The 22,893-nt window shown below is 46.4% G+C and overlaps 1 protein-coding gene across 1 annotated transcript in view; it reads right to left on the reverse strand.

The window, feature by feature from the left end:
- EXOC4 (exocyst complex component 4) overlaps nucleotides 1-22,893 on the reverse strand; it is a 394,793-nt gene that overhangs the window by 93,493 nt on the left and 278,407 nt on the right. Inside the window, exon 11 of the mRNA XM_061467959.1 lies at nucleotides 20,780-20,999. Within this exon, the coding sequence (XP_061323943.1) occupies nucleotides 20,780-20,999 (220 nt within the window). The remainder of the gene's footprint in view (nucleotides 1-20,779; nucleotides 21,000-22,893) is intronic.

The following is a 22,893-nucleotide window of genomic DNA, read 5'->3' on the forward strand; positions in this document are numbered from 1 at the left end:
TAGTTGCTGCTCAGTAATGTTTAGTCTGACCAAGGACTTTGTGAGCCTCATGCTCTGCCAGGGAGGAGTGAGCAGGACACAAACCTGACACCCTTCAACATGGGATGTATGACAGCTCTGCTCTTCTGAGGAGCCAAGTGTCCTGCTCCCACCAATGTAGGAGTGCAGAGCTCAAGATCTACAGGGACTTCAAGAGATGAGATGATGGATTAAAATCAGATGGCCAAGTCATCTCCTCTGCTCCATTCAACAGCATGATCTAAGGACCTGATCTAATTGAAGATGTCCCTGCTCATTGCAGGGGGGGTTGGACTAGATAAGCTTTGCAGAGGCCTTCCAACCTAAACTATTCTATGATTGTTACCTCTCACCTACCTGTGAATCTGCTCCCAAACCTTCACAGCACTCATTCTGCATCATATATCAAGGTCAACTGAGATCAGGATATGTCTGCATCAAAATACAATGAAAATCAGAGGTTCTGCAACTGAACTGAAGTGGATCAGATACCCTCACCTTCCCAGTTAACCACCACTGAAGGCACTGGGCAGATGGCTGGGGCAGTAATTCCTTCAGCCATGTGATTTTAATTCGCTGCCACATCAGATGCCACCATATCAGAGCCTTCAGAAGACATCGGCCCACTCTGAGCTCGCAGCAAGTAATTGAATAGGTTATAAAGCACATTTATTTTCCTGAATAACATTAGTGTGATAGAAAATGTGGCTTTCCATAAGGAAGCTCTGCTGCATTGAGATCACACTGGGTAGACATCACTGCTACAGGAAGCATCCCTGGGCAAGCAGGACTTCTAAAGGATGAAGACAAAAGGGCAAAAAGCGTTCATAAGCATCAATATGATAGAACTGCAGCTTGACAGCTAGTTTTTAACCTTTTTCCCATGTCAAGGGGGACAAAGGGTGATTTCATTACTAGGGCACAGTCCCACACTGGCAAGGCTCTCCACCGGCTTCTCAACGATGCCTTGCTCCAAGAAGCCAGAACATGTATTTTTTGTCCCCCAAAGACTTCCTGAATACACTTCCTTTAGCTCTGGAGGCTCCTTGGGTGATATTAGGTCCCCCTTGGAGATAAGTGCTTATCCTACCCCCAGTGAGAACTCCCGATGGCTCCTTCTGTTGGATTATTTGAACCACACAGCTGAGCAACAAACACACTTGGGAAATGTAAAGAGAACCCACATCAGATGCTTTCTTGCTGAAAACAGAGCATTAACTTGCTTCACACAAAACCAGCATCACGAGTTTCTTAAAATAAGCGTTTTCTATCAGCTGCCCCTAAATTTCATCAACATGTTAATAAACACATTAAATAATAATTACTGTGAATGACACATTGTAGAAAACCCATCTTTGTAACACCGTGATTACCCAAAACGTAGCCCCATTAACTACAATGTCTTCAATCTTCTGCTGACTTGTTTGACTTCAATGTGAAGGATATATAGGAGACAGAAATCTCATTATCCCTGCATTAGGTGAATGTGGATGCAAGTGCTAAAGGAAGTATTACTTACAGATGTGCTTTGGGCAAACCTTGGCTTGGCAGCACTACTAGATTCATTCACCTTCATCTGCCAACACACCGTAGTCCTGAGCTACACCATCTTCAGTTCTTTGAACCTTAAGCTGTCCCAAGACATATCAATTCAGAGCTGAAGCACTGCATCTTCCCTAGCAGGGTACCAGCACCCAGACCCAAGAACCCTCACCACCCTCTGCTGACGGGCTGTTAAAACCATACATGTTGTAGCATTAGAAGATTCATTTTGGCTTGAAATCTCTTGGGAATCCTTCAGCATGAAGGTTTTTTGAGCCATCCCTGGAACTTTTGGATTGTGGCTGCCCCATCCCTGGCGGTGTTCAATGCCAGGGTGGACACAGGGGCTTGGAGCAAGCTGCTCTAGTGGAAGGTGTCCCTGCCCCTGGCAGGGGGTTGGAAGTGGATGAGCTTTAAGGTCCCTTCCAACACAAACCATTCTATGATTTCCTTATCACAGGGAAGACTCAGGGGCAACACCATGAACTGGGCTGCAATCAGACACTTATACAAATACAAGGTCCCTTCTCCTCTCTCCTTTAACCTAAACCCACAATCCTTAAGCCTCTCTTTTCCATTCCAGACACCACATAGCCCTGCAGCCACCACTGACACTGATGTCCCTCCCCATTTCCAGCAGCTTCTGAACGCTGGAAATGGGACAAATCCCAATCTTTGCCTTCTCAGACCTCCTTAGCTAAGGAAAATTCATTGAGTACCTGTGGAGTAAACCCTGAAGAAAGGAAGGGAGGGTTTCACCCTGTGTTATGACCCCATGTATCTCGCCCAGAACCAATTTATAAAAGTCACCCAGGAAAAATGGTGTTAATCCATTTACAGCAAAGTACACCAAAGGTACCAAAGAGGTCAGTGGAAAACATGCTTTTATTAACCAGTTTCCACCAGCCTTACCTAAAGATTCCTGTCATCCATTTAATCATTTGCTGCACCAAGGATACCTATGGTAGAAGAGAGATTTGAGCATCTTCCTGCAATAAGCTGGAACCATAAACACATTTTTAACTGCTTTTGCATTTTGTTTCTCCAGCAGCTCTCTAAAACTGATTGGAAAAGCAATTACAGCATTCAAGCTCTCTCTGCTCCTTCTGTTTTCATCTGCCTTTCCTAAGAGTGTGATACACAAAAATAAAGCAGGAAGGATGCTGGAGACTTCATGCGATCAGAAACAGAAGTGAAGAAAGAGCGGATATGGACAGATTGTAAAGAACACATCATAGAAGTGAAAAGTACCTTAAGCTGTGTCTTGACTGCTATTTTTACCATGATAAAGGTGCTTAAAGTTGCCTGCTCCTGCTTCATTACACAACTAAATGAAAAGATATTTTGGGGGCATGAACTAACTCTTGTGAGAAATGGCCTTTAAGATAAACGATTGCAAGGCATTGGGTCCAGCAAGCAGTTGTGGACTTACTAATATCTGGTATGTGTTCAGCAAGGCAGAGGATGAGGCAGGGAAGAGGCTTTGGACTGATAATGGCATGTTCTGGAGAGGATGTTCTCATTCAAAGTCCACCTGCAGAAGGCTGTCAGCTCCCAAATACATGGCCAGGTTGGACGGGGCTTGGAGCAAGCTGCTCTAGTGGAAGGTGTCCCTGCCATGGCAGGGGGTTGGAAGTGCATGAGCTTTAAGGTCCCTTCAACACAAACCAGTCTGGGGTTCTATACTGCTTCTGCCTGTGGAGATTTTCCTCTGTTCCTCTGGATGCCAATCTCCAAAAGTGAAGATTTAAAGACAGACCCACAAGCTTCCGTCACTACTTTTTTTGCCTTGTCTACACTGACCTGCTCCATGAAACCAGTCACAATATCAACCACTGTAAAAGCAGCTCCTTTTTGCTAGCAACACATGTAACCCAAGTTGCATGAACCCGAAGTTCAAAGAGCCTTGAATCGGACGTAAAGAAACCCAACCATAGACAAGCTGATTTTGACCCCAGCTTGTACAACGAACCCAGCTGTCAAGCTGCTCTGTGAATACCTGCTCCTTGCCTCTGCTGCCATGAACTTTCTGACTGCCTGTTTCCCGAGTTCCCTCCCATTCCTCCAGAGTCCAGCTTGTAAAGAGAAAGGGTTATCTCACAGACCTGGATCTCGAGCTGAGTTTTAGCAGCCCCTTAAAGTAAAGCAATGGTAGGGATGGGAACTGAGCCACTTCCTAAGACATACTCTGCTGCCTCCAGGCCTGCTTTTGTGTTCTGTTCTCCTTCGGTATCAACACTAATCTTGGATGTGTCACTTATCTGTCTCCAGTACATATATTTACAATTTATGCTTTCTTATGCATGGAAAATCCTCCCCTATCCAGCCAAGCCATCCCCACCTTCACTCAAATCTCTCCTGATCCCCTACCAGCATACCTGCAAGAAAAGATGCAACGAAAGATGGCAAGTAAGGAATAACCTATAAAGAACCTTAAATTATGCCAGGCTATGAGTTATACCCAGTCACTGGGGATTTAGGGAAGGAAAAGGGGAAGAGAAGAGGCAATGATGTGGATCATCGGCAAAGCAAGCGGTCAAGTACGGGTCTAGTACTGGCAGCTGAGGCTGGTGTGGAAGGTACCATCTACTGGAGATAGACTGGACTTCAACAGCATTTCCTTAAGGCCACCCTATGCCTTCAAGAGCTGCTTCTTTATTAGGAGCAAAGTGAAACAGCTAGTGCAAGGGAATCACAGAATGGTTTGGACTGGAAAGGGCACTAAGCTCATCTAGTTCCATAACCCGTACTACGGGCAGGGATGCCCCACACTAGACCATGTCATCCAAGGCCCTGTTCAGCGTGGTCTTGAACACTGCCAGGGATGGAGCATTCACCTTTTATTATTGGGAATAAACCTAAAAGAAAGCCCCAAAGTCTGTTGAGAAGCGTGTTTTTCACCACTGCAGTAAACTCAGGGGGAGATGCTCCTCTGCCATGATTTCACTGCATCAGTTTCAACACTTGCTAACCTATTAGGAGGAAAACACTCCAACCATTTTTCCTCATCAGAGGGGAAACAACCTCTCTCATTACCTAGATATGGATCAGTGCCAAATGACACAGGGCGGAAATGCACTTTAAAACAAAAAGCCAAGCTGATACCCATGTAAAAATGCCAGGATTGGAGGGAATATTGCACAGAGGTGTGGGAGGCTCAAACCAGCCCAAGATCATCCCAAAGGGATTCAAACCCTCATGTCTACTCCAGTGATGACCTGCCGGCACCACCAGCGTACGTTCCTCCTCTTTCTTCCTCTACCACTCTCATCAAACTCAAGCTACCCTAAATAAGTAAGATTAAACAGACAGATATATGTATTTTAGACCACTTTTGGAAGGCTTCATGATACCACAAATCTGTCGTTGCCTGAGCTCTGACCAAGACTTTTCCTTTCTGTTTCATGTACAAAGGAGTTGGAGCATGAACTTAGCTGCAGATTATCAAGGGATTTTGCTTTCTTGGCTCTATTATGGCAATTTATTTCTGTTTTCTTAGAGGTTATAAAAAACACGTCAGGCTAAGGCCAATGTTCAGCAAAACAAAAGCGAACGTGCTCTTAAATGCCAACTTCTTTTCAAGGCTGGATTGTTTCACGTTCAAGAGCTCTCATTCCCGTTATATCAAAAATCAGAGTTTATTTGGGAAGCTCCCATCTTTCCAGACACCCAAAGGTACCTGCCTGAGCATATCAACTCCTGGGTTAAACTGTCTGCATTCATCATGGCTTGAGTTTGCAAACGAAGATTTGAGAAGGGCTTTAACCCACGCTAACTACAAGCGTGCTGATGACTAAAAAGGCCAATGTGGGATAGGCAAATCCGGCTGCAAAAAGCCCAGTGAAAGTTCTCCTTGGGTGGTATAGGTGGGGGGCAATTCTTTCTACGTTGTCTTTTCTCCTCGAGACTGGTTCTGCGTGAACTCTCAAAGGAGTCAACGGCATTATGTATGGTGTGTCTCCAAGTCTCCCAATTGGAGGCCAAGGTGGACCACTGATGGTAGTCAGTATGGCCAAGGCTAAGGTGTTGTTTCAGGGAGTCCTTATATCTCTTCTTTGGGGCACTTCTCTTGCGGCTACTGGTGGCAAGTTCTCCATAAAACACGATCTTAGGGAGGCGGTGATCCTTCATCCTAGAGATGTGCCCTGCCCAGTGCAGCTGTGATTTCAGCAACAGGACCTTGATACTGGTGACCCCTGCCTGTTCGAGGACAGTAACATTTGACACATAGTCAGTCCAATGGATGTTCAGAATTGTACGGAGGCAGTGCTGATGAAAGCATTCGAGGAGTCGCAGGTGATGACGGTAGATGACCCATGGTTCAGACCCATAGAAAAGAGTAGACAGTACAATGGTTCTCCAGACACTGATCCTTGTACTTTTGTTCAGGTGTTTATTGCACCAAGACTCTTATGGAGTTTTCCGAAGGCTCTACATGCCTTTGTTATTCTGTTGTCTATCTCTGTCGATCGTGGCATCCGAGGAAATAATGCTTCCCAGATAGCTGAACTGCTGAACTGAGCTCTCACTCGCCGATGGTAATGTGGGCATGATGGTAATCTTCTTGTGGTGCACGTTGGTAGAGAACTACTGTCTTCTTCATGCTGACTTCCTGCCCCAAAAAAGCTCAGCTGCCTCTGCAAAGCAAGATGTTCAACGCTGCAGAGCTGCTTCTGTGTGGGCAACAAGGGCGGCATCATCAGCAAAAAGAAGTTCATGGACAAGATGATTTAGGGTCTTAGTGTGGGTCTTCAGTCACCTTAGATTAAATCAGCTACCATCAGTATGATATTGAATATAAATGGTGTCTTGTTCGTCGAGGTCTATCGTAGCCCTTTGGAGCATCATGCTGAAGAAGACTGTGAATAAAGTTGGTGCGAGAACACAACCTTGTTTCACACCATTGGTTATTGGGAAGGGCTCAGAGAGTGCACTGCCGTATCTGACTTGGCCTTGCTGATCCTCATGTAACAGAATAATCATTTTGAGGAACCTGGAGGGACAACCGAATCGTTCCAAGATCAGCCACAGGCCTTTTCTGTTCACAGTCACAAAAGCTTTGGTGAGGTCAACCAAAGTTACATACATCCCCTTATTCTGTTCTCTACATTTTTCTTGCAGTTGTCTGAGAACAAATACCGTGTCTGTGGTACTTCTATTAGCTCTGAAGCCACACTGACTTTCAGGTAGAAGTTCTTCTGCGATAGCGGGTACTAATCTGTCTGCATTAGCTCACTGTCAAATCCACACTTGGATGGGAAAAGTCTTTCTCTCCTTTCCCAAACCTTTCCAGTTCTTTGTATCTCCAGTGCTCTGGTCCTGGTGAACTATTCAAGTCAAAATTAGCAGAGGAGGACTTGTAACTTGAAACGTGACTTGATGGAAAGCAGCTTTTCTGGCTGCTCTTCAGCCCAGCTGTGAAATGCAATGCTGAATGCAATTAAAGAGATGCTGAGCCCATATTCCCGGCTTGGGGCCGCGATATGGAAACTCCAATATGCATTTGTATCCATGCAGACAATTAATTTCAATTGAAGGAGATTCTGTTGGCCTTACAAACCATGCAAGTGCTGCCAAGTTATATTTAAGAGCCTAAAAGACTGAGTAAGCCCTGACACCCTCCAGCTATGTGTTGGTCTGCACTCAACGCGGGTAGGTCCTGCTTGCTCGAGTCCATTTGTCATAGATATTCCTGCCTCTAACAGCAGGTTCTTATTTTCAGAGCATCAGCTGCTCAGTCTTAACCTCTTCTCTTTTTTTCTCCCCTTTTTTTGTGCTGTTTTTGGTTTTGATAGTTCAGACTGATCTCTGCTTTGTGGTATGGCAACTGCTCTGAGACCCATTCTTCATCCCTTCCAGTGGTTACGGGTAGATGGTTCACAGGAAGGGCTAAAAAGCATCGTCATGGCCAGAAGCATTTGAAGTTGCTTCGAACAGGGACATCTCTTAAACGTAGTGTGGTCCAGTGATTCGAAAAGGCAATGCTAACCAGGAAGCCACGGGCTATTTGTCACTCTGACAGCCCTTTTGTTAACTCTTTGAGGAGCTCACTCAACACCCAGCCCTCTCTTGTGGTACAAACTTTTCTATCTGCAAACTTCAGCTGTCTTCCTAAAGCATGTGGCTACTTCCCCTACTCACAGAAGGTGTCCCTGCCCGTGGCAGGGGGTTAGAACCGGATGAGCTTTAAGGTCCCTTCCAACACAAACTTCTGACACCTTCTCTTGGAGCATCTTGAGGCCGTTTCCTCTTCTCCCATCCCTTGTTCCTTGGGAGCAGAGCCCAGCCCCTCCTGGCTCCATCCTCCTGTCAGGCACTTGGAGGCAGCGATCAGGTCCCCCCTGAGCCTTCTCTTCTCCACACTGAACCCCCCAGGTCCCTCAGCCCTTCCCCATCACACTTGTGCTCCAGGCCCTGCACCAGCTCCGCTGCCCTTCTCTGGCCGCACTCCAGCAGCTCAGTAACTCTCATCTTCACTGCCTAAGCAGGGTAATGGTGATCAAGAATATTTTTCATCTTCCACAAAGTGCCATGGAAAACAATAGAGCAAGAATTAAATATGAAATACCAAACATTGAACACCAAAGAGGGGTGTTCAACGTGTCACCATAGAATAGCTCGGGTTGGAAAGGACCTTAAGATCATCCAGTTCCAACCCCCCTGCCATGGCCAGGGACACCTCACACTAAACCATCTCACCCAAGGCCTCGTCCAACCTGGTCTTGAACACTGCCAGGGATGGAGCATTCACAACCTCCCTGGGCAACCCATTCCAGTGCCTCACCACCCTAACAAGAAAGAATTTCCTCCTTAGATCCAATCTAAACTTCCCTTGTTTAAGTTTTAACCTGTTACCCCTTGTCCTATCACTACATCCTACCTGTAGTACAGCTTCTGACACCACCCTGACATAATAAAACCAGTTAAGCAACAAAACCTCCATGCCTTCTGCTAGAAGTGCTAGAGGCTTGAATGTTTGATTTGTTTCATTTTCAAGCTTATTTTCCTTTTAATTGTATGCAACTCGAGAGGTAATTGAGGCTGACGCTATTCATGTAGACAGCAGTCGGATGCAGCTGAATGACCATCTTTTTTTCTGTCTTTTAATGTTTAAATTGACATTATTTAGAGCTAATGGGATAGCTCTCATCTCACTCACACTGGAAGAAAGCCAGTGTAACTCCACTGACTTCAAGGTCAGTGGAGATTGTAATCTAGGATATCATCTACCCAAATTCCATGCTTTGCAGTTCTCCCTTGTTCTTACCTTTTCCCGCAATTATAATCAGCACCTAATTAATTAAAATAGAACACAGCCCAAGGCAGGGCTCTCCTGGATCATCTTACTCTATTCTCATTCCATGCAGCAGTTTACAGAGGAAAAAGGTGCCTGAATACTGTAATTAAATTCATAGAATCCACATAGAATCATGGAATGGTTTGGGTTGGAAGGGAGCTTAAAGCTCACCCAGTCCCAACCCTCTGCCATGGGCAGGGACACCTTCCACTAGAGCAGCTTGCTCCAAGCCCCTGTGTCCAACCTGGCCTTGAACACTGCCAGGGATGGGGCAGCCACAGCTTCTCTGGGCACCCTGTGCCAGCGCCTCAGCACCCTCACAGGGAAGAGCTTCTGCCTAAGAGCTCATCTCAGTCTCCCCTCGGGCAGGTTAAAGCCATTCCCCTTGGCCTGGCCCTACAGGCCCTTGTCCAAAGCCCCTCTCCAGCTTTCCTGCAGCCCCTTTAGGCACTGGAGCTGCTCTAAGGTCTCCCCTTCAGGAGCCTTCTCTTCTCCAGGCTGACCCAGCCCAGCTCTCTCAGCCTGGTTCCAGAGCAGGGCTGCTCCAGCCCTCTGAGCATCTTCCCTCTTGTGTTGGGAGCCCCCAGCGAGTCCTGGATGAGGCCCATAATGACCAGAACTAGGGCTGTAGGACTGGGACCACCAAGTGCTTCATGGTGCGGCTGCATGGGTGATGCAAGGGAAAAGCTTTTTCCCTCTGTATAAAGCCCATGCAGGTAAAAATCACAGCACAAAAGCAGATCATGTGCAAAACAAATTCCCATCCTGACAGCTTTGTGCGCACGAGCAGAACTATTATTACATTTGATATTTTCAACATGCAAGGGATCTATTTACACCTTAGTAGCAAGAGGGGAAACTTTCAATTTACTGCCTTCTCTCCCTTCATTCAGATGTAAATTACAGCACTATTAACCTTTAAAGTGCTAGAAAAGTTTATACACTAGCAAGAACCTTTCTCCCTGTCAGTGGAAGGAAAACCATCAGGGGAGAAGGAACAGTGTGATGGCAGCATCTCCGCATCCGTTGTTCATCTTTTAATACTCCTATTGACAACCCCCTTCCTTCAAAATCACTGCTCCTTCTCTTCGACCATCCCACTTGCTTGTCAGGGAGGGGCAGCCCCTGACAAAAAAAGACCGGAGCTTCTTTACCTTCCCTTTGAACAATGGATTAATCTCTCTTTTGTTCTCTACCAGAACTGGGTGTCACATTTCAAAACGCACGTTTAAAACAGGTATAATTAAACCCCTGCAAAAAAAGGAGGGAGGGAAAGACATTAGAAGCCAAGGTAGTAATAAAGGCATTTTCGAGCCTGGGAGGTACTTCGTGCCTCCCCCTCCGCACACAGCCACAATTACATTCCGCAGTGGAAATCAAAAGTAATTATAAAAATGAACTTTCCTTCAAAAAAAAAATGAGCAGGTTGTGAACGGATTTCCTCCTTTGAACATCCCAGCGCTTCAAAAGGAGGATGAATTAGTGCTGACAACTCAATAAAGTAGCCATCAATTATTTCAAATGCAACGGCTCTTCTCAGCCAGCACTTCTGATTAGGAAAACATTTCAGAAAGCAGAAATTAGAGTAATTCTTCCTAAATGAAATGGGCCCAGGCGCCAAATGCAAAAGCAAAAAACCCAAAGAATGCGACTTTCAATGAGCCTGGCAAGAACACAGGAGGTTTCTTCTTTGGAAGCCGTCTATAAAGTTGCATGAGATTGTGTTCCAGGCTGCGTTTCATAGAATCAGTGAATGGCTTGGGTTGGAAAGGAACTTCAGATCATCCAGCTCCAACCCCTGCCACGGGCAGGGACACCTTCCATTAGAGCAGCTTGCTCCAAGCCCCTGTGTCCAACCTGGCCTTGAACACTGCCAGCGATGGGGCAGCCACACAGTAAAGAACTTATTCCTTATATCCAATCTGAACTTCCCCTGTTTCAGTTTTAACCCATCACCCCTTGTCCTATCACTCCAGTCCCTGATGAAGAGTCCCTCTCCAGCATCCTTGTAGCCCCCTTCAGACACTGGAAGCTGCTCTGAGGTCTCCACACAGCTTCTCTTCTCCAGGCTCAACAGCCCCAGTGTTCTCAGCCTGTTGATTTGGGATTCATAAAGCAAACTAAACAGAGAGAAGGGAAAAAATATCTGTGCTGTCATGACAGACACAACCCTCAGCCAACGGATGCAGAGAGAGTCAAAATAAGCCCAACCAAGCCCCCAGACTCTACCACTGCTGTGTTTCAGATAAGCAAGAAATTAAACTTTCCTAGTGAAAAGTTCTTAACAAAACTCCTGGAGGGCTGTTTGTGATGGAGCAATACGGACCTCCTTTAAATTAAGGTTCACGAGACTCTGACTTTGTAGGCACACACAGGTGGATGCTCAGAGCCTCCTGCACACTGCTCATCCATCACAGGAACAACCCTAGTGAAGCCAAAGCCCTGGTTTAAAAGTGAAGAAACACTTCAGAATAAAGGCAGCTGGAGGGAAGGAGGAAGCTGGGTGAAGTATCACTTCTGTGCCAGCTGTGTCTCAGATTTCCCACTTACTTCTCGGAAGCACCCTCAGGTTAAAGAGAAGGCCAGCGCTGCCTCTGCATCCCATGATGTGCTCTCCTGCCACGATGCTGTATGCTTAACGAGGCTGCAGATGAGGAATGTGCAGTTGAAGCTTTGAACAAACAGGAGGGTGGCCAAGCTAATGGCTTCTCCTCTGGACAGAAAGATAAGAGGAGCTGTTTGTGACACCAGCCATGTGGGCTCAGCCATGTGAGGCAAAATGAGTATTTATGAGAGCAATACTAGAGCTGCAGGAGCCTGTCTGGCTTGGTTTGGGTAATTAAAACAATCAATCAAGGCCGGTGACCGAGGCTGGGGCAGATACATGGGGTTCACTGCCAACTTGTGAAACAAATATGACTGCAAGAAAAGAAAGTAGAATAAAAATAACTTGTGAGGAGTTGTGGTGGTTTAACTGCTCTTGCGATCACTCGTTCAGCTGTCACTGGAAACCAGCTGCACAAACGAGGTGAAGGTGAACACTAAATACCACATCGGGAAAGGTCCTTTAAAAGGGTTCACCTTAATTGTAGAATCCCAGACTGGTTTATATTGGAAGGGAGCTTAAAGCTCATCCAGCTCCAACCCCTGCCACGGGCAGGGACACCTTCCACTAGAGCAGCTTGCTCCAAGCCCCTGTGTCCAACCTGGCCTTGAACACTGCCAGGGATGGGGCAGCCACAGCTTCTCTGGGCACCCTGTGCCAGCGCCTCAGCACCCTCACAGGGAAGAGCTTCTGCTTTATATCCAGCCTAAATCCCCCTGTTTCACTCTGAACCCATCACCCCTTGTCCTATCACTCCAGTCCCTGATGAAGAGTCCCTCCCCAGCATCCTTGTAGCCCCCTTCAGACACTGGAAGCTGCTCTGAGGTCTCCACGCAGCTTCTCTTCTTCAGGCTGAACAGCCCCAATGTTCTCAGCCTGGCTCCACACAGGAAGTGCTCCAGCCCCTGATCATTCTCACAATCATTTACATTTTCATCTCACTCCTGGAGATGCTGGCATTGGTTTTATCTTTGTTTTACACAGCAGCACCAGAACCATTTGACCTTGGATCTCCCAATATATACTGCAACATGCCCTGCACCCTGAGAGCCACCTCTTCTTCACCAGGAAGGACTTCTTTTGCCATTGAGCATTTGCCTCAGCATCCTCACAGGGAAGAACTTCTGCCTTCTATCTAACCTAAATTCCCGTTGACTTCTGTCCAAGCCATACATCACTGGATGCATAAAGACTGCAGGATTTAAAAATAAAACCCTATCAGAAAGAATAGGAAGGAATGAAGCAGACTATGCAAGTCCTTTCTCCCATCACCCTGAAATCTCATATTAATTCAGGAACAAAAGAGAAAGCGTAAAAGCCTTGGCAGCTCAATAGATTTACGGAGACAGGATTCGTCCAGAAGCTGTACAGGGAATTGCAATGAGACAGACAGGACCTGCTAGTGAGATGTCAATCTTCGAGGCCAAGAAGACTGTGACAGCTATCTTTTATTTCTCTCTTTTTTTCTTTTCCCCCTATTTCTTTGTTCTTCCTTTGCCAGCCACCTCCAGCATGCTGGAATTGGAGTATCTGTCTCTTTCCACTTTGGCTGGAGTCCCACTTACAGAATCATAGAATCGTTAGGGTTGGAAGGGCCCTTAAGATCAAGATCCATGGGCAGGGACACCTCACACTAAAACCATGTCACCCAAGGCTCTGTCCAACCTGGCCTTGAACACTGCCAGGGATGAAGCAATCCCAGCCTCCCTGGGCAACCCATTCCAGTGCCTCACCACCTTCACAGTAAAGAACTTCCTCCTTAGATCCAATCTAAACTTCCCCTGTTTCAGTTTGAACCCGTTACCCCTTGTCCTATCACTACAGCCCCTAATGAAGAGTCCCTCCCCAGCATCCTTATAGGCCCCATTCAGACACTGGAAGGCTGCTATTAGTTGTATCAGACAAATGACCAGAAAAAACAGGGAGAGACAGAAAATGCACAGAGGCAAAGTCAGTCCTCACCCATTCCAGCTCCCAGAGTGACCCTGAGGGCTAAATGTCCCTTCTGCTCCCTCAGAGCAGCTGATCCCCGTGGATTCACGTTGGCCATGCAGTTATCCACCTTCCCCTTGGCTGCCTGCTGTTCTTCCCACACAGCCCAAAAGATGAGGATGCTTTTGATAGCCAGAAGAGTCAAATACGACTCAAAAAAGACAGCTCTTAGAAGATGGGATTGACAGAGCGTTAATGCAGTTCACTCCCTGTCAGCGATGTGTCAGAAACCACTACTTCTCTCCAGCTTGTCCACCAAAAAATCTCACTGCAGGAAGATCAAAAGAGACAGCAGCCAATCTGCACCCTCCAACCCACCCTGAAAACACAAGGTTTGACCCCATTCCAACCAGGCTTCTCAGCCCCACAAGCTCATGAGGTTGTGCTTTTCCCATCTGAAGCTGCTGGTTCCCAAGAACGTTCAGGTCAGGTCATCACTTTTGGTCAAACTCGGAGCTTCAGGGTGGAAATAGAGCTTTCCTGGCTCACGTCATCTTCTAAACCAGCCCATCAGACACAAGCCTGAAAGCTAATGACCTAAATTCACACTGAAATATTGGACCCTAGAAACGATATTGGCTGATGCACTACAAAAACAGAGGTTAGAGGCAAAGATGTGTTAGAAAAGCAGTCTTTGAATAGCAAGTTTTCCCAATTAAATTAAATACTTGAAAAAAACCCCACATTTAAGATTCAGTAATCAAAAGCACAATGGAATTGCTAAGAGGTACAAAACTGGGTGTTCTCCCTTTACGAACTGGTCTGCTTTGTCCATCACATCTTTTGATTAGACTCCCTGATAGAAGCCCCGCACACACACTTTCACCTCTAGTTATGTCAAGCCCATTGTGGCTAGGCTGACCCTAGGGAGGTGTGTTTTAATAACACTGGAGTAATTTAAACCAGAGATCAGCCCTAACAAGATACAACCACAAGTAGAAGGGTGAAGGCTATAATGTGGTCACTGGATCAGTTATTATGCTTCACACCTAATGTGCCTGACACAGATGCAAGAGCTGCATTGTATGCAGGCTTTGCATTTCCTCATATAGAATACTACATGATTTACATGAAGACTCCTGGTCTGCTCTATATATCATACATGGGACATAATGGGGAACAGCAGCCAAAAACTGTGGCTAGAACAGCTTTCCAGCAGGAGAGCAGCCCAAAGGATCTTCATCTCTCTAAGTTTTCAAGGCTCACTGAGACAAAGTCATAATTGACCTAATCTGGTGTTGGGCAGGCTCTGGGTCTGGGCCAGGCCTTCAGGCAGATGAGACCAACCTCCAGAGGTCCTTTCCAACCAATGTAATAGCGATACTGTGATACCAGCTATGAAAACACTCAAATAATGGGTATAAAAGACCTAGAAATAACAGTAAGCCATCATTTATGAAGTTCAAATCCAATATGGATTGGCATGGGGAAAAACTGTGTTCAGCTACTTGTTGAGGTGAACAAAACAAGCTGGTGGTCTCAGGTAGGACCATGATCGAAGACATTTTGCACCCAACTCTAACTGTGTTCAAATGAGGACTTAGGTTCATTTCGAATGGAGCATGTTCTAAGTACAGCAGCAGTGATTTTACCAGCTCTCCAGAAGTTTGTTTCAACAGCAGAGCAGTTCTCACACATTCCAGATAGAAACCACATGGCCAAGGCCAGCTTGGTGTTGAGCCTCAGGTCATGAAAGATGGGGAACATCAACCTGGACTCAGTGCTGAGTTAATGAGGGTTATACAGATTCTGGCTGACTCCAACGTGAGATTGCACCCTCGTAGGGAGAAGACACCCAGCAACTGCAGGGATTAATAGGCTACAGAGACCTCAACCGTGTGAGCGTTTCCTTCAGGTCAATCATGAGCCACATTCGTGGGATGGTTTGCGAAAGCTGACTTTGCTTTTGCACATCCAGAGAGAAAGAAAGGAATCCTGCCTTCGAGGTGTGCTGTTTCAGTGGGTTCATATGCAGCTTAAAGCCATTTCCTACTTGGGCTTTACTGAATGTGCAAGTTAAACTTGGGTTTCAAATAAATTGAAGCACTGCCACTAACAGCTAGACTAAAGCTAGCAATTGCTTTTATAAACCCCTCGCGATCAGCCGCAGCGAAGCACTTCCACATCTGCAAGATGACTTATATGGGAGCCTTGTAAATGCTTCTGCGAAAGGCAATAACCACAGTAAATGTTCTCCCCCCAGAGGAAAAATTAGCTAAAGAAATACTGAAAGCAATAGGGAGATTCAGACTTCCATGGAGAGGCAGTTTGGTCTCTCATTTCAAACCGAAACAGAAGATTCAGCTAGAAACTCTGCCATGGACTCAGCTGGTGGGTCTTAACCTGCTGACATGTTGGCTGTGGGATGGAAACAGATAGACCACACAGGGGATGACAACATCTGCAAAGCACTTCATGCTGGTTTAGACCCCATGTCACTGTAAAAACATTGAAATGGGAAGACCAGAACCACTGGTGCTGCCTCAAAAGTCGTATTTGAATGCGAAGTACCCACCTGACCAGTCATGCCTGCTCCCCAATGGAATTTGATCACTGGAAGCCAACTTGAAAAGACAACTAATACTAATAAATAATATCTACTCACTATCAAAGCATATGCCCATCACTACTGGTGAGCCATTTAAACACCACTCACTGGGATCATTCTTCTTCTTCTTAACGCCCAGTATTCTGATGGGAAGAAAACATGCCAAGCTACCAGTGATGTCTCCTTGGGAAATCAAAAGTGAGTGATTACAGGCATGCCATAAGCAGTAATGGGTGATGGGATAATCAACTCCAGCAAGTCATTATCCTGCAAACAGCTCCACACTCTGACTTTTTAAGGAGTTTTTACCTGGATTTTCAGCCTCTGGAGCTTGGCCAGAGCACTATCACACCTTCCATCTACACAATACTGCTGGTAAGGCAATGATCACGCTGATGCATTCAGGTTGGATATAAGGAAGCTCTTCCCTGTGAGGATGAGGAGATCCTGGCACAGGTCTCCCCCAAAAGTGGCAAATGCTCCATCCTTGGCAGTGTTCAAGGCCAGGCTGGACAAAGCCTTGGGCAACATGGTCTACTGTGAGGCGTCCCTGCCCATGGCAGGGGTTTGGAACTGGATGATCCAACTGGTCCTTTCCAACCCAAACCATTCTAGGATGCTATGCCTTAAAGGAGAAGTCTCACTTGGCTGCTGTGGAATGGAAAGAGCGAAGCAACTTGCACTTTTCTTGTCAGAGGGAGACAGGGCAAGAGATCTTTAAGGCCAGTATTAGTAGTGACCACCTAGCTGGAAAGATTTATCACCTTGACATGAACAGTACAAGAAGAGGCTATAAGAAGCTGTTAAGCTGCTTGTAGCCTAATTTAGTATTGATTTAAACAACTGCAGTCTGAAGCTTAAGACAGAGTAATTTTCAGCCAAATTAGTTTCAGGGTTATTGCCCAGAGAAGCTGTGGCTGCCCCATCCCTGGCAGTGTTCAAGGCCAGGTTGGACACAGGGGCTTGGAGCAAGCTGCTCTAGTGGAAGGTGTCCCTGCCTGTGGCAGGGGTTGGAACTGCAGGAGCCTTAAGGTCCCTTCGGACACAAACCAGTCTGGGATTCTCTGATTATTCAGTCACTCCTAAAAAGAAAAGGATTCACAATATTATACGTTTAAGGATGTGAGAATGGAAAACAAGACCATCTACAATGGTTTCTAGGGTTTTTTTAAAGCATAATCTTTACAGAAATGGATGATTCATCGCTGAGGACACGATGGCACAGGATGCTAGAAAACCTCTTATCTAAAAGCTAATTCGGTTCTAACACGTGCTGATAGCTATCGAAAAGCAGCTCTTATCAGCCTGTGCAGTGGGAACTGATAATTCCTGAGTCGTATTTAAATCACAGCCACAGGAGCTTAAGAAAGATCTTCAGGATAGAAAAGGGTGGGATGGTTGAACCATGACCACGGGTAACACAAGACAGGACAGAGAAGCACAGTACTGGAAGTGCCAGGCTCATTCACTCTCTACACACTCTATTTTCATGGTACCCATGAGGTGAGAATGGCAAAGATTCCAGGCTCCAGCACTGCCAGTGTAGAAATAGCCTTTTATTTCTGCCCCCCCCCCCCCCGTTAATGTAAAATCAATAGCATTATTTTAGGGAGCTATTTGGATGACTTGGTTCAAAGAGGCAGCAATTTTTCTTCTCTTTGACAAAATTACCCTTGTCTAACGTTGGGAACAGGCAGCCCTTCTGACCATGTACATTCAGACCAAGAATAATTCCAGTTCAAAATGATTTCCATCCATCATGAGAAACAAATTACAGGAAGTGGATGAGAAAATCCCCAACCATTCTGACTCTTCAACCTCACGTGAACTTTAAGAGAATGCATTGATATTATAGACCACATTTTCGTGGCTACAAATGAAGCCATCATCCACAAAAAAAACACATCACTGCATTAAGAACCCAACCCAAATCTGCTAAGGTTAACAACCTCCCTGGTCTTGCTCCAAACCTGATGGGTTAATGTTAACATGAAGTATTTTCAGCTCTTGAGAAGGTCAGATGCCTGCGCAGGTTGAGTTTGGGTTCTCAATCAGTTTAATCCTCAGAAAACAAAGGAAAGGCAAACAATACAAAATACAACACAGAATATACCTATTAGTTTCCATATCTCTCAAAAGGAACTCTGAATAACATCTTTAGAAGAATCAGACTATGAATCAGTAGAGTTCTGCTCTCCTTCTAACTCATAGCTTCAATCTTCAGATACGCTTCCTGTTGCGGAAGCCAAAACTGCCCTAACATTGATTTCTTTTTCAACCCTTGCTCTTAAAATCAAGTCTTGGAAGAGTTCCATCTGCATCACAGAAATGGCATATTCCCTTTTTTGCTAGGCACGTACAATGGTGACTGCAACTGGCATTGCAAATAACTGCAAAGTAAGGCTGTGATTCCTTCCCCAGTGCAGCCCCTCTCTGCTGTGCTCCAGCCATAGAATCATGGAATGGTTTGGGTTGGAAGGGACCTTAAAGCTCCTCCAGCTCCAAGCCCTGTCACGGGCAGGGACACCTTCCACTAGAGCAGCTTGCTCCAAGCCCCTGTGTCCAACCTGGCCTTGAACACTGCCAGGGATGGGGCAGCCACAGCTTCTCTGGGCACCCTGTGCCAGCGCCTCAGCACCCTCACAGGGAAGAGCTTCTGCCTAAGAGCTCAGCTCAGTCTCCCCTCTGGCAGGTTAAAGCCATTCCCCTTGGCCTGGCCCTACAGGCCCTTGTCCAAGGCCCCTCTCTGGTCCCTCTTCAGACACAGCCTGCCCTTGTGCCCATGCCCTGTTCTCATCTTATGTTGCATGTGCTCAACGAGCACTGAGGCTGAAAAGTAATTTTCCTGTGGGTAATTATTTACTACGGGTTGTATTCTTCCACTTTAGGGTTTTGATAAGTGAGTTTCTGAGAAGGCTGCTAAAGCTGTACCTTGGCAAGGAAATAACCCAGGGATGCTGCGCTGCTCCAAAACCCCATTTGAACTCCGGAAGATAAATCATGTAAATACACTACTTTCTAAGGAAGCTGTTCCCTCTAAAGACTGCTGAAAATCACTGGAATCTGATTTTGCTTTGTCTCTGAAAGAACCATCCCATACTCACAGCACCAGGACAGGTATAGAGTTAATGACCATTAAACCATGCAAAAACCCTAGCAATTTCCCCCAAATAACAACAGTTATTATTATTATTATACATTATTAAAATATACACACATTTTACAGCTATAAGCAAAGATAGAAAGCAGCCAGATAAACCCTGGGAGATGCATGCTGCTTCCTAAGAGCTTTGCAAATATTATTCATCCCCAAAGAGTGATTTTAGAGATCAGAGAGAATTTAAAGGGATTAAAAGAGCTTAACCCAAATCACAGCAAAAGTCAGAGAATGCTCCATCCCTGTCAGTGGTCAAGGCCACACTGGACAGAGCCTTGGGTGACATGGGTTAGTGTGAGGTGTCCCTGCCCATGGCAGGGGGGTTGGAACTGGGTGATCTTAAGGTCCTTTTCAACCCTAACTATTCTATAATTCTATGATTCTATGATTCTGTGACTGTGAGCTTATTCCTTTCAGTCCCATGCAACACGTATAACTCAGAATTTGGAGGCAGGCTTCCATATTGCCCAGCCACCCACGTAGCCGGGATGACAACTGTGCGGGTTGCCATTATCACTACTCCACATTAGAGTTCCAAAAAGCTGTTTTAAAAGAGGCTTCTCACCTAAATACTCTAACCTCAAAGCCAAATCTCTCAAATCTCCCTTATCTGCCTGAGGAAGCAATACAGCTGCCTCGCTGCAGCAGCAACACATCAGTCACACACGCTGCACCTGGGAGGCAGCAGACCTTATCTTTGCTCCTCCTGGTAGTTTGGCATGTGTATTTAGTCCAATCCCACACCTCTGTGATTTGCAGAACTTCTAAGGAGGGATACATTACTGAAAATAAACCTCTCTGGTAGCTGTTCAACAAAGCTGGTATCAGTTTGTCCTGATGGCTAAAAGGCGCTTTAAGAACGTCATGTGCCAGGCAAGACGCAAAGATGCCGTTAGCTTGACATATGTAGCAAGAGAGATACATCCTCTTGCACACGGAAAACATTGAGCCCGTGTATACCTACACAGCTGCATAGAGATCAGAAATGGAAAGGCTACACTAGCAGTGACACTGGAATAGACCATAGATTCAGATTATATGTTGAAACAAGTCTTGTGGGTCATAGCAGGCTAGAATCCCAGACTGGTTTGTATTGGAATGGACCTTAAGGTTCATCTGGTTCCAACCCCCTGCCACAGGCAGGGACACCTTCCACTAGAGCAGCTTGCTCCAAGCCCCTGTGTCCAACCTGGCCTTCAACACTGCCAGGGATGGGGCAGCCACAGCTTCTCTGGGCACCCTGTGCCAGCGCCTCAGCACCCTCACCGGGAAGAGCTTCTGCCTAAGAGCTCATCTCAGTCTCCCCTCTGGCAGGTTAAAGCCATTCCCCTTGGCCTGGCCCTACAGGCCCTTGTCCAAAGCCCCTCTCCAGCTTTCCTGCAGCCCCTTTAGGCACTGGAGCTGCTCTCAGGTCTCCCCTTCAGGAGCCTTCTCTTCTCCAGGCTGACCCAGCCCAGCTCTCTCAGCCTGGCTCCAGAGCAGAGCTGCTCCAGCCCTCGCAGCATCTCTGTGGCCTCCTCTGGACCTGCTCAAGCAGGTCTACATCTCATTGGATGCATAGCAAGCTCATGGCTAGACACAGACAGTAAGGGATGCACTGGCAGTTCAATCAGCTCCTACCTGCAGAAGAGGCCGCTGCACTCCAAGGATCTTCATGGTATCAGCATTAGCCAGGATTTTGAGGGGATCAGATGCCTTTGTGACGCTTTCAATCTCTTTATTGATCTCAGCCAGGACCTGGCTGAGGAAGATGTTCTTGATGTACATGGTGAGGAACTCACGGAGCGGACACTGCTTGCTTGGGCCAAGTTCCATGGCGTGCTCTATCTCCTGGATAAACCTGGAAAACAGAAGGGGAAGAATGCAATGCAGATAAAGCATGTGGTTACTCTAAATGTGTTAGTCTTGCCTTTGCCATTCCTACATCTCAGTGGCAAGCAACAGCAATGGGGGAATGAGTATAGACTGCACCAACAGGAGACATGAAGAGCAGAAAGATCTATAAGGTAGCCTGCAAAGAATAATGGATAAAATGCCAACAACTGGTGAGACAAAGACTCCACGGCTGGAGAAGAACAGACAGAACGAGGGACTGGAGAAAATCCACAATCCAGGCACAATTCCTATTTATTTATCCCAAAATCACCAACTGCTTTATTTGAGATGTACTGGAAAGATGTCTTTTGAAATAAAACAACTTTAAAAACTTGAAGGTGCCAGAAATCCCTTTGGAAAGGTAAACGTCCTCCTTGGGTTGGTCACTTGATTCCCACAGGTAGGTTCCCCATCTCCCATCTCTAATCTGAATAGAAGTATATCCCAGCTCAAAGCCTAGAGGTAACACTGAGAAAAGCAATGCATGGGTATGATGCTGCCATCATAATGCATTATGCATGACTGTATGATGCTGTATTTTTATTATGTGCTATTGTTTCATCCTAGGATCCCATTCCTGCACACTCAGAATGGCACACCGATTCCAGGACTATTTTAACACAGGATGTTTGTCATCTCCTCCTGTAAAAGCTTTTTCAGTGATGCCGTTTAACACATGGGAGCTTCTTCTAGAAATTTGTCATTTCTTTAACTTACATCCCAGGCAATGAAATTAAGTCTGCTTTTCAAAGCTGCATGTATCAGGAGTCATAATGAATCACAGAATCCCAGCTTGGTCTGGGTTGGAAGGAACCTCAAAGCTTATCCAGCTCCAACCCCTGCCACAGGCAAGGACACCTCCCACTAGAGCAGCTTGCTCCAAGCCCCTGTGTGCAACCTGGCCTTGAACACTGCCAGGGATGGGGCAGCCACAGCTTCTCTGGGCACCCTGTGCCAGCACCTCAGCACCCTCACAGGGAAGAGCTTCTGCCTTATATCCAGCCTGAACTTCCCCTGTTTCAGTTTGAACCCATCACCCCTTGTCCTATCACTGCAGTCCCTGATGAAGAGTCCCTCCCCAGCATCCTTGTAGCCCCCTTCAGACACTGGAAGCTGCTCTGAGGTCTCCATGCAGATTCTCTTCTCCAGGCTCAACAGTCCCAATGTTCTCAGCCTGGCTCCACACAGGAAGTGCTCCAGCCCCTGATCATTCTCACAATCATTTACATTTTCATCTCACTCCTGGAGATGCTGGCATTGGTTTTATCTTTGTTTTACACAGCAGCACCAGAACCATTCGACCTTGGATCTCCCAATATATACTGCAACATGTCCTGCACCCTGAGAGCCACCTCTTCTTCACCAGGAAGGACTTCTTTTGCCATTGAGACACCTCTAACCATTCCAGTGTGGGTAGCATGTGTCAGAGATGCCTCACCACTAGCTATTTTCCCAAACGACTCAATGAGGTCTGTTTAATTACCCCTAATCTTCTACTTCCATGTTCAGCACTCCAGAGGAGGCAGCTTCCCTTCAGAGGGCTGGCTGAGGGGCTCCTGTCAATGTCAGTAGCACGATTTCTTTCAAGTCTGAACAATTTGCTCCCTAAAGCCTCTGCAGCATTGACTCCATCAGTCTAGAGCGACACATTTGGGCTGATGCAGCTCCTGCTTCCAAAGGGGGACCCATTCTCTGTTAACCCTGAAGACTGCTGCTCCAAAAAAAAGAGATGCTGCATGGAGAGAAGTGCGAGGGATGGCAGCTTTATTCCCTGCCTTTCACAGATCAATAACCTGAATCAGCTCCATAAAACAGGGAAACAACAAGTCATCTGGGAACAGAGCAGGGAGACCACCACC

Source organism: Pezoporus flaviventris, unplaced genomic scaffold (assembly GCF_033815535.1).
Source record: "Pezoporus flaviventris isolate CSIRO_AGI_PZ_B2104156 unplaced genomic scaffold, CSIRO_AGI_Pfla_v1 ptg000046l, whole genome shotgun sequence".
NCBI classification, from domain to species: Eukaryota; Metazoa; Chordata; class Aves; order Psittaciformes; family Psittacidae; genus Pezoporus; species Pezoporus flaviventris.